Source organism: Syngnathoides biaculeatus, chromosome 1 (assembly GCF_019802595.1).
Source record: "Syngnathoides biaculeatus isolate LvHL_M chromosome 1, ASM1980259v1, whole genome shotgun sequence".
Taxonomy (NCBI): Eukaryota; Metazoa; Chordata; class Actinopteri; order Syngnathiformes; family Syngnathidae; genus Syngnathoides; species Syngnathoides biaculeatus.
In genome coordinates, this window is record NC_084640.1 from 16729492 (window position 1) to 16740527 (window position 11036).

Here is an 11036-nt window from a genome sequence, read left to right on the forward strand (position 1 = left end):
AAACAAAACTTTTGCCGTCATTATCGAATGTAGAATTTCGGGGCTCATTTTTAACGGGGAATCCCAGCAGGTTTGTCGTGACGCAAAGCCAAAAGCGGCGTAATCCAGATTTCAGGCGGGAACCATCCGGTCGTTTTGTGGGTCTTTTCCATAGTCCGGAACCGGTTCCGGCAATTGTAATTGCACTTAGCCGGAAAAGGCTCCAGCGTGAGGCTGAACGGCGCCGAAAATGGTTGGACCGGTGGTCTCGGCGCACCCGCGAGCTTGCCCTTGTTGTCGCAGTGGGGCGAGTCCCACCGCGAAAGCTTGTGGGAATCCTGAGTTGTGCCGTCACGTGACGAGCGCTGACCCGGAAGTTGACGTGTTTACCTTCCGTCGGCAAAATGGCGGCCGAGGAAAAGGAGGACAGGGCGCGACCGCGGCTCAAGCGCGGTCGAGAGAGGAGCCTGAGGGTCGCCGTCGAGCGGCAGCTCCGGGCGGCGGCCGAGCGCGTCGTGCGGCTGCTGGAGGAGCGGCCGAGCGCGGCCGGGCGCCACTTGAGGCGAACGGTCATGGACGCCATCTCCGCCGCCGTCGAGCGAATCTTCAGCGAGTACGAGGCCGGCGGAGGTCAGTCAGTGTGCCGGGGTCCGCCGGGACCTGTGCGGGACGAGCTGGGGAACTTTTTCTTGTGGTGCCGAGAGAAATGTCACTGCGTGGGTCGCGGAACACGCCCTGGACTGGTCGCCAGTCAAATCGGGCCGCATGGGGACAAACGAGGACCGCGTCACGGACTGGTCGCCTGTCATAGTCAAAGTGGGAAACTTTCCACAGGGATGAAGGAGCATTTGTAAAAGTTGACTGTTCTTAAGGTCGTTTGAGGTGAGGTGCGATCGATCGGCACCAAAATGTGAGCGGCCATTTTCCACATCAACACCCTCTGAATTAAAAAAAAAAAAAAAAGAAGCAGCAAATAATGAAGCCCCGTTTGGCGCTCACGGCACAGAAAATGCTCAACGACTATAAAATCCAAACCGTAGATTTTCCGAGGCTGAAGTGGGTTTAGAAACAGTTCTGGTGGGGATTCATCGCAATTTTGTGCCACTAAGCTTTTTCCAGGTACCCGTTGAAGGTTGGTTGTTGATTGCAAACTTGCATCGTTGTGCGTAACCCTGACTTCACCCGTCTTAATTTCATACAAGGTTTTTATTTGGTGGGGTGTAAACAATTGCAGTGTCAATCTTGTGTTACGCTGGGTTGAGCTCGGAACTGATCTTAGTGCATTCAGCGGCCAATCTCGGGTCTCCTTCCTTACAGAGACTCAGCCCGCCGCGGCTTCACGTGAGCGACCGGCGGACGCGGCCGTAGCAGAGTCGCACCGCTGCCGAGTATGCGGGAAGACGTTTGACGGGAAAGGTTTTCTGGTGAAGCACGCGGACAAGCACGCCAAGGACGGGGAGCCCGCCTGCGGCCTGTGCGGTCAGGGTTGGGGCTCCGGCGACGCCCTGCGGCGCCACCTGCAGACCCACCGCGACAACAGCAGGACGTGCGACACTTGCGGGAAGACCTTCCCGTCCATCAGAGCGCAGGAAACGCACCAGAGGCTGCACACGGGCGAAAAACCCTTCTGGTGCCACGTGTGCGGGAAAGGCTTCAACCAGAAGGGAAACCTGAAGACGCACGCCAGGAAGCAGCACGACCCCCGCGCGCAGGTGGGCCATGCGAGTTTTTTTTGGGGGGGGTTTAACGAGTGGGAAACAGGGTTAGCGTCACTCCGATTTGTCAAACTGGAAATTTGATACAATGTTGTCCATCTGCACGTTTTGCCGGCGGCGAGGAGCCAAAGATTTTGCCGTAAAAGCGATTTCTTGCTCAGAAGCTTTGGCAGCACCGGCGTAACACGGCGGGCACGCGAGAACTGGGAGAACCCCGACGTCGCCCAAGGAACGATGTCGATTGGGTTGAGCGGGGTCGGAGCTCCGTGGCCCATTCAGACGGGTTGGGCGGGGCACTGAACACGAGCAGCGTTTACTGCTTTATGAGAAGGGAAGAATGGATTGGCATTTCATCAGCCTATTGGAAAAGGAACTCCACTTGATTTTTGCCAGCGGAAGCGGGGCGGGGGACTTGCTTTAAAGTTCACAGTTTAGACTTGAGACTCGCTTATGACTTTCTCCTGCCTTTGCTTCCAGAACCCTCCGAGACTCCAGAGTGCCACACGCGATCACAGTCCCGCGGCAGCGACGGAAGCGCGGCAGGAACGCGCGGACGACGGCGAAGGGCGTACACGCGGGGATCGCTCTGCGAAGCGTGACCGCTCTCTGGACGCGGACTTGTCCGGTAGCGGGGCGCGGGACCGCCTTCAAGAATACGGTCCAGATCCTGACCTGGATCAGGATCAAAACCGTGTTGAAGAGCACTTTCCGGACTGCCTTCGAGACCACGTTCGGGATGACACTCCAGATGGCGTTCGGGTCCCCCGGCCCAAGCGCGCCGACGCCGACCGGTCCGGTCGCAAGTTGCGGGACTGCTCCGAGTTCCGACTTCAGGAGCCCATTGAGGATGGTTTTGGAGACGGCCCCCGCGAAGGAGTTGACGCACGCCTACAGGACGGCGTTCGGGACCGTGACGAGACGGTCCCCGCGAGTACCCCGCCGGCTTTGTTGTGCAAAGAATGCGGCAAAGACTTTCCTCGGAAGAGTTCTCTGGATCGCCACGCGAGGCTGCACGCGGGCGACAGGCCGTTCATCTGCGAGTTCTGCGGGAAAACCTTTTCGGAGAACGCTGTGCTGAAGCGCCACCAGAAGCGGCACACGGGCGGCAGGCCGCGCGTCCACGGCTGCGACGTGTGCGGCAAGAAGTTCGCCGTGAGCCAACACCTGCAAGTGCACAAGAGGATCCACACGGGCGAGAAGCCGTACGGCTGCCCGGTGTGCGGCAAGACCTTTCGGCAGGCCGGCAACCTGGACGCGCACGCCAAAATCCACACGGGCGAGAAGGCCTTCATCTGCAGCCTGTGCGGCAAGAGCTTCCGCCAGAAGATCTCGCTGGAGACGCACGAGCGCTTCCACAAGAAGGACAAGGTCTTCGGGTGCCACGCCTGCGACAAGAGCTTCGTGCAGAAGGTGGACCTCAAGAGGCACATGCTGACGCACTCGGGCGAGAAGCCGCACGCCTGCCGGATGTGCGACAAACGCTATCAGGAGAAGCGCTCGCTGGAGGCGCACATGAAGGTCCACGCCGCGCAAACGGCCCGCTCCTGACCCTCCCTCCCGACTTGGAGGCGGGCCCGACGCCGTTGGTGGCGCCTTTCCGTTTCACTCGTCCGTCGGTGTTGAACCCGAACCCGGTCCTGGTCCTCACAGAGCAGAGAGACCCAATAGTCAAAATCGCAAACCACCCTCCGTGTGCGCTTGTCTGATTGGGCAAAGTGTGATACGAGTGCTCCCTCCAGTGGTCTGCAAATTGATCAATTCCCGAAGTACCCTTCCGTTGGATTCCCATTTCACTAAATTTGCATTGAAAGCCTGAAGACGGTTTGTTTGTACTCGTGTATAGGAAATGTTGATTTTATGTGCAATACCTTTTCATTGAATCGTGAGGCAGAGTTTATTTCGAAACTAAACTATTTTGTCAAGTCTTTGCTTTCAACAATTTGACTTATTCCTGTCAACTTACACATTTTTCATGTATTACCCCCGGAGTACAAAAACTTTGTTGGGTTCAGCTGACATTTTCCTGTTGTCATAAATTTTAGGGAAATTCCACTCTCGGATAATGTTAGATTTATTTATTTTTTTTTTTGTCGCTAACGTTGTTTTTTCCAGTCATAGCCCAACTAAAAAGTTTTTCACGTGGAATGGACTTCTTTTTGCAAACAAATAAAACTTCTTTTTTGAAAAATACGTCATTCTAACGCTACTCGGCACAAACGTTCGAGAAGAGAATACGTGCGTGCAACTGCATCCGCTTGAAAACTCTCCGCAGATATTTCACTGACGGGAGTATTGCTCGAATGTAATTGGCTGGGAGAGACGTCACTTTCGAATAGGGGCTTGAGACGCCCTCCTATTGGCCAACGTCATCTGCAACACCCTCGCAAGCACCGCCTCGATCGTCCCGTTGGCTGCACGGCGCCAGGTGGGCGGGCCTTTTCTCGCAGGGGACATTTCCTCGTCGCGTTCCCGAACGTTGGCGAACGTCCGGGCCCGAAAACGCCTCCGAGCGTCCGTTCGGACGCGTCAAGATGGCGCTCGCGTGACAGGTGGAGACGAGAGGTCGAAATAACTCAAGACGATGAGTCTGGATGTGCTGTGCGATTCGGACGTCGGCCGATTCTTCGCCGACAATTTGCTCACCAGCGAAGACTGGGGTGAGTCCAGCCCGGGGCTTCCCCTCGCGGCGGCGTCGTGCTCGCGTTTTTCTGCTCGGAATTTAACAGACGCCCCCAATCGACGCTCGCCTTCGCTTTGGTGCTCCTCCGGTTTTATGTGGTGGCAAATTGGCATTGACGACGTCCGCCACGGATAATGCATCGGGCACGTGACGTCACCACACACCCCGCTCGTACCCGGACATGGCCACTTCATTAGGGACACGTCGCTTCATCCTGTGGTGCCCGTCATCGAGTTTTGCCCATCGCTGCCTCCAACCGACGCGTCCTATTTTGTCTCGTGGGACTTTGTCGACTTTATTATGTCTTGTTTTGCGGGATCCAAGTGTACTTTCAGGGGGCCCGGCAACATCCGTCGAGGGTTGAAAACAGTTTGTAGACGGGCGGCTGGGTCCATTTTCATTTCATCGACAAAACTGGCATTGGCTATATTTTCCAGACGCTTGTTTGTATCGCTGCGACGGTGATGACCACATGGGCGTGGCGCCCGAGTACGACCCTTCGGTACGTTGCCCCTCCGCCAAGTTTCTAATCACGTGACACACACCGTATGGGACTTCTTCGTGTTTTTCCACCGCCAGTTGGACAGCGAGCTGGTGCTGACGCTTGATGGCGGCGCCCCTTTGTCACCATGGCAACAGGCACATCACAACCTGCTCACAGGTGAGTTGGTCACTTGCGCCGTATCGTAAAATGAAATGAAATGAACGCGTTCGGCCGCAGGGGGCTCGACGCGCGCAAAGAACCGAAGTGACCTCGACGAGCCGATGGAGCTGAGTAAGTTTTACTGCGTCGGCGGCGTCTGCTTTGTATTGTCGGTCGTCATGACGACGCCCGTTCGCTGGCACGTGCAGTGATCCAGGTGAAACCCGAGCCGGCGTCTCCCGCGTCGTCGCCGGAGGCCGAGCGCTCCTCCCCGGACAAACCTTCGGACGGTCCGGTGGGTGCGACGACCTTATGCCGTCTTCGCGGCCCCGCCCTCTCGTGACGCTCCGTCTCCGTCTGTCTCTGGCGCAGCTCGCCGTCAAAGGTGAAACCCCCCCCACGCCGCCCTACTCCTTTGGAGACGCGATGTCGCCCCCGCCGGGCGCCGCGGAGGTCACCGCGCTGGCGCCCCACGTGGTGTTGGGCGCGCGGACGACGTTAATGGCGCGACTCCCCGCCGTCCAAACGCGGGCCTCAGGTGCACTCGATGATGTCGAAATGGGCCTTTTCAGAGAGAAAAAGTTTTATTTTATTTATTTATTTATTTATTTATTTTTTTTTTGGGGGGCTCCAATCTCATCTTTCGGGAGGCGTTGTGTTGTTTTTCAAGATGAGGTCCAAATCGTGGAAGAAAGTCCAATTTGAAAGCGCCTGATTTGATTTGACTTGTTGGGCGTCGGTAGGTGGCATCGTCGTGGCAACTGGCTCGACGTTTTGCCCGGAGGCAGTCCAACAAGGCCTTTGCTTTTCCAACCATCACGTAGTCAACTCGGAGTTGCGGTCACGTGACGATGGCCCCCAAAAAGTGGCAAATTACTCCACAAACGGCGCATTCATCAGCGTGGCCCAAATCTTTGCCCGTTTCCTTCCCCTTTCTGAAGGTCATTTCTAAATTCATTTTTCTTCTCGTAAAAGGAGGCTGCCGCCAACTTGACTCTCTGAAAAGGAGACGTGTCGTTTTTGGGGCGGATACGAGATTGATTGTGATGACGCTCGGTCGCAGCTTTGAATTGGTCCAGAGGTCATTGCTTTATCATTATTCAATCATAGGTGCGCCATTTAATTCACTGACAACTCATTGTCACATTTAGCGACGAGTATTTTGATCATTATTAATCATTTTAGAGACCATATTAAACTCCATCTTGTTCCAAGTTTTCCAAAACAATAATGCACAGTTTTTTATGACAGATGTTTACGGACCAAAGCGGGAGCGGAATAATGTATTTGTACATTTTCTGCACCGTCCATTTGAAGTGATTTTTCTGCTGGGTTGGAAATTATTCTGATTCTTTTTTTTTTTTTCAATCTGACACGAAGAAACGGATATGACCTGCTTTTGTGCATGTCCTCAGTCGTTCCGGCGCCAAAGAAGGGCCTCCTCGCCAAACCCCCCATCCGGCCCCGGCCCGTCCACTCGGCCCCGCCCGCGTCGGCCGAGAGCCTCCTATTGCACAACGTAACCGCCGCGGAGCCCTCGCGACCCGGTGAGACGCTCGCCACGAACGGCGCAAGCGCACGCGGTACCACGTGAAACGAAATTTTAAAAAATTGCTACGGAATGACCGGGGGGGGCAATTGACCCAACCTCCGTGTTCATAAGAGAACAACTGGGATGATGATTCCAAAATGTTTGGTGAAGAAAGCACTTCCTGACCGTCACGATTGTCTCACGGTAGTTCCAGCCCTAACGAGTCGACGGCCGCAATTCAGCATCTTAAATCTCACCGCGCGAGCGTCTGGTGGGGGCGGGGTCCAGCCAGGACCCCGACTAGCCAAAATACGCAGATGTGACCAACTTGGTTTTGCTCGTTTATTCTTCCAATTGGAAGAAGCTGAACAAAATTGAAAATTGAATAGGAGAAAGCAAATCCGCAGAGGTGAAACCAGTTTGGGGAGGGAGGCGGGGGTCCACTGCACGACTTCATTAGCGCCCTGATTTCGTCCAGAGAACCATCCAATGGGATTCGGGTGTTAACGAACAATATTGAAAGATGTCAGGAACGCAGTAGCACATCGAACAACACGCAAAGCGACGAAGCCCGGAAAGTAGACCCGCCGGGCCACCGGGCCACGACGCGGTTTCTCCCCGGGTCAGTGAGAGTTTTCTTAGGCGGGGAAGGAAGGTCACGTTAGCTTGCGCAAATCCTCTCGGAAGGCAGACCGACGGTGCGCTCGACTTGGTGTGACGTGTGGCCAACCTCTCCAGTGGTGTGCCTGACGTCCGCCCCAGCCGTGGTTAAGATGGAGCCCGTCTCGCCCGCCGCCAAGCCCATCGTCCCGGCGACCGCCGCCAAGCCCGGCAACGGCGGAAACATCGACGTGAGTTGGCGCCGATCAGATCAAAGCATCATTTGCCGACTCGTTTCAAAAACCACGAGAAAGGCTCAACGCTGGGTAAGAAAGTGTCACGCGACGACTTGAGAACCCGCCGTGTTGTCGTCGCAGATGAAAGTTCTGAAGCGGCAGCAGAGGATGATCAAGAACCGCGAGTCGGCGTGTCAGTCGCGCAAGAAGAAGAAAGAATACGTCCACAACCTGGAGGTCCAACTGAGGGAGGCCCAGCAGGAAAACGTCCGACTTCGCCAGGAGAACCGGGAACTCAGGGACAGACTGGAGGCCCGGCAGGTCCGCGCCCACCACGCTTCTCTCCTTTCAGACGCCGCGAGACCAACAAACAAGCCTCGTGTAACACGACTTCCTCTTTGCGGGCGTAGGGCGGCGAGCCTCCCGGCAACAAACGAGCCGTGTGTGTCATGGCTGTCCTTCTTTTTGTCACCTTCAGCTTGGGACCGGTCAGGTAACGCAAATTAAGAGGTTCGGTGGCACGATGCGCTTGCCCGACGACTTGTCACGAGTGGGCGTCCGTCTGCACCTAGCAACAAAAATGTACTCGGTTACCAAGTGAGATACAGCCAAGCGAGTGCAGGGAGCTCATCCTCAGGCTACGTCGCGCTTCACTCTTTGTGGATTCAGTTCATTGCAGGATTAAAACAAATGTCGTGAAGTGAAGCGGCTTTACGGTCACGGTTTCAAACACGAGCCACATCCGTCCATCTTCTGCTGCTTATCCGAGGTGGGCTTTAGCGGGGACGCCCACCCTTCCCTCTTCCCGGCCGGCGGCTAGCCAGGAAAAGTGTTCTGGGACATTCCCCGTGGTCTCCTCCCGGTCGGACGTGTCTGGAACACCTCACCGAGGAGGCGTTCGGGAGGCATCCCAATCGGATGGCCCGGCGACCTCGTCTGCTTGCGGAGGAGCAGCGGGTCTACTCCGAGCCCCTCGGCTGCTCTCCAAGGGAGAGCCCGGGACGGCCCGTATAAGGAAGTACCCCACACCTCCGGAGCTAGCGGCCCCGCAGCACTTCCCCAGGGACACAGCGGTGGAACGCCTTCTCCAAGTCCACAAAACACATGTAGACTGGTTCGGTGACGCTTCCTTGAAGACGCTGGTGAGGGTGTCGAGCTGGTCCCTTGTTCCGCGACCAGGACAAAAAGCACATTGCTTCTCCTTAATCTGAGATTCAGCTTCACGACCGACCCCTGCTGAGGAGTGTGATTCCCCCTGTGGTTGGCTCCCACCGGCCGGCCCAGTCTCCCCGATGTCCGTGCGACGTTACGGAGGTGTGTCAAGCCAGGCCAGCCCCACAAGTGCCAGCGCCTTTGGCAACTCTGGGGGAATCTCATCCACCCCTGGCACCTTGCGACCAACCCCAGAGATAGAAGAGCCTGGCTGACCCCAAGACACCCCAGACTGTCTTTCCCCATGGGAAGGCGTGTCGGTGGCATTCAGGAGGTCTTCAAAGTATTCTCCCCACTAACTCACAATGTCCTGAGTCGGGGTCAGCAGCGCCGCATCCTCACCGTGCACAGAGTTGAGGGTCCACTGCTTCCCACTCTTGACACGCTGAATGGTGGACCAGAATTTCCTGGAAGTCTTCGACCTGGCCTGCTCCTGTTTTTGCTTCAGCAGCGACCAAAGCGGCGTTCCGTTTTGACGGCCTCCGCTCAAAGTTAGTTTTATCCGTCCGCAGCATCTTGGACAGGAAGTGGGCGACGGGCTTCAGGGATAGCTCCAGGTCGTTTGCGGGTCGGCGGCTCCTGGAGATGCAAACGGCGCAGCGGCCGACGCGTCGTCTCGAAGTCGAGACCGCCACGCGGGACAGAGAGACGGAAACGTTTGAGCCGGAAACGTTCCCGTTCAGGTGAGGCCTTTATTGTCGTCTTTGACCCTTGACCCGCCAGCGGCAAAGTCCAACCTTGACCTCGCGCCACAGGAACGCCAGCTCGGTCTTCGGCCCGGCCAAGGAGGACCACAATCTGCTGCGGCGCCTGGAGAGATACTTCAGCAGCGACGCGCACTGCCCACAGTTCAACCGCTCCGAGTCTCTAAGGTCAGCGACCTCGTGACGCTCATTTCTCGGGATGACGACGAGTTGTGTCGGAAGTCCGCCGAAAATTGTCTGCGTAGCGACCGAGGAGTCGGGAACGGGTCATCCATTTTGTTTTCCGCTCTCCAGGCTGGCGGCAGAACTTCGCGGTTGGGTTCAGCGTCACCAGATCAACCGAAAGAAGTCGGGCGGGAAAACCAAGAAGGCCAAAATGGCTCAGGTGGGTCACGTGCGGTCGGAGCGGCGCCGCGGCTGGCGTTCTGTGACCGACGTGTCTGCGTGTGTCGCAGCGGGCGCAGCTGAGGAAGGCCAACGTGTCGCGGTATCTTCCCGTCCAGACGCACCGCTCCATCGAAAGGTGCGACCGCAACTCGGCTCGCGGGTTTCGTCTCTCTCGCGCTCGATAAAGCTGACTGGCGTGCGCCCCGGCAGTCAGCTGCAGGTGGTCCCGGGGCCCGAGGTGACCTACAGCGACTTCCTGGACGCCATCGACCGGCGCGAGGACACCTTCTACGTGGTGTCGTTCAGACGGGTCGGTGCGGGGCCTCCTGACGACGTCGCTTGTCGCCGGCGGCTTTTTCACCTTTGTCGCGTGGTGTGCGCCCGCAGGACCACCTGCTGCTCCCCGCCATCAGCCACAACAAGACCCGCCGGCCCAAGATGTCGCTGGTCATGCCCGCCATGTCGGTTAACGGTAAACGGTCCATTCACATTCAACCTTTGACGTTTTGTTTTCCGTTTCCTTTCATTTCCTCATATGATGACACGCTTTCCTTTCAGAGAGCGTGTACAACGCGTCGCACGGCTACGAGCTGATGATGCAAGTGGACTGCGAGGTGATGAACACGCGGACCGTCCCCATCAAGTCGTCGGCCGTCCCCCCGTCCCTGCGGGACCCGCCCCCGACGGCCCCGCCGCACGCCGCCGCCGCCAACCACACGGCACTGCGCGGGCGTCCCCAACACCACCCGTCGTCGGCCTCGCACGCCCGCGCCGACCTTCTCATCGGCCGCTCGGCGGGCGTCTAAACGAGGAGCGACGGCCGGATTTTCAACAAAAGATGACGGTCGCGAGGCAGAGCTCACGGAAATTTTTTTTTTTTTTTTTTTTTTTTAAATGTTTGTATATGGTGGCATGTAAATATTATTATTGTTTTTTATGTTTTGCATCAAAAGAAAAAAAGGTTTTGCGCAGTGACATTATTGGAGCCAATGAGATTCAGGCGGGGTGGGATTATTGCTAGTTGAAAGAAAAAAAAGTGTCAAAAAGTTTTCCCGTTTTGCCTGAAAAGAGCGTCAAGGTCGGCCAGCCCAGACGTCAAAATCTCGGTGGCGTCATTTCCTGTTTCTTGTTAATCGCAAATTTGAGCGCCGCCTGTTGGCCAACTGGAGCCCAATGAGATGGTCCTTAGTCCTGACACGAGCTCAACTAAATCTTTGTGCGGGGGAATTAAAATTCACATTTAATATTTATTTCTCAAAGCAACAGTTTGCGTTTTTGCAGCAACAAAGTTATCAAACACACCACCTAACATGGAGTTCACATATTGGCCATGATGGTGCATTGTACTT

The 11036-nt window shown here is 56.3% G+C and overlaps 2 protein-coding genes across 2 annotated transcripts; both read left to right on the plus strand.

Annotated features, from left to right (window-relative positions):
- The first annotated feature begins 31 nt into the window (after positions 1 to 31).
- LOC133503196 (zinc finger protein 658B-like) lies at positions 32 to 3899 on the plus strand. The gene is made up of 3 exons (XM_061824529.1): positions 32 to 609; positions 1297 to 1691; positions 2172 to 3899. Exons 1-3 carry the CDS (start codon positions 384 to 386, stop codon positions 3240 to 3242), a joined length of 1692 nt encoding a protein of 563 aa, XP_061680513.1. The 5' UTR covers positions 32 to 383; the 3' UTR covers positions 3243 to 3899.
- Positions 3900 to 4110: 211 nt separating this feature from the next.
- atf6b (activating transcription factor 6 beta) lies at positions 4111 to 10937 on the plus strand. The gene is made up of 17 exons (XM_061824514.1): positions 4111 to 4351; positions 4812 to 4876; positions 4954 to 5035; positions 5096 to 5149; positions 5227 to 5312; positions 5390 to 5555; positions 6433 to 6564; positions 7287 to 7399; positions 7526 to 7705; positions 7795 to 7877; positions 9109 to 9279; positions 9352 to 9468; positions 9595 to 9685; positions 9756 to 9823; positions 9898 to 9997; positions 10075 to 10159; positions 10246 to 10937. Exons 1-17 carry the CDS (start codon positions 4276 to 4278, stop codon positions 10491 to 10493), a joined length of 1917 nt encoding a protein of 638 aa, XP_061680498.1. The 5' UTR covers positions 4111 to 4275; the 3' UTR covers positions 10494 to 10937.
- The last annotated feature ends 99 nt before the right edge of the window (positions 10938 to 11036 follow it).

Coding starts and splice junctions, on each gene's coding strand:
- LOC133503196 (XM_061824529.1), top strand. CDS start 384: ATGGCGGCCGAGGAAAAGGAGGACAGGGCGCGACCGCGGCTCAAGCGC. Junction 610..1,296: donor CGAGTACGAGGCCGGCGGAG/GTCAGTCAGTGT, acceptor CCTTCCTTACAG/AGACTCAGCCCGCCGCGGCT. Junction 1,692..2,171: donor AGCACGACCCCCGCGCGCAG/GTGGGCCATGCG, acceptor CTTTGCTTCCAG/AACCCTCCGAGACTCCAGAG.
- atf6b (XM_061824514.1), top strand. CDS start 4,276: ATGAGTCTGGATGTGCTGTGCGATTCGGACGTCGGCCGATTCTTCGCC. Junction 5,150..5,226: donor CGACGAGCCGATGGAGCTGA/GTAAGTTTTACT, acceptor TGGCACGTGCAG/TGATCCAGGTGAAACCCGAG. Junction 9,686..9,755: donor AGAAGGCCAAAATGGCTCAG/GTGGGTCACGTG, acceptor CGTGTGTCGCAG/CGGGCGCAGCTGAGGAAGGC.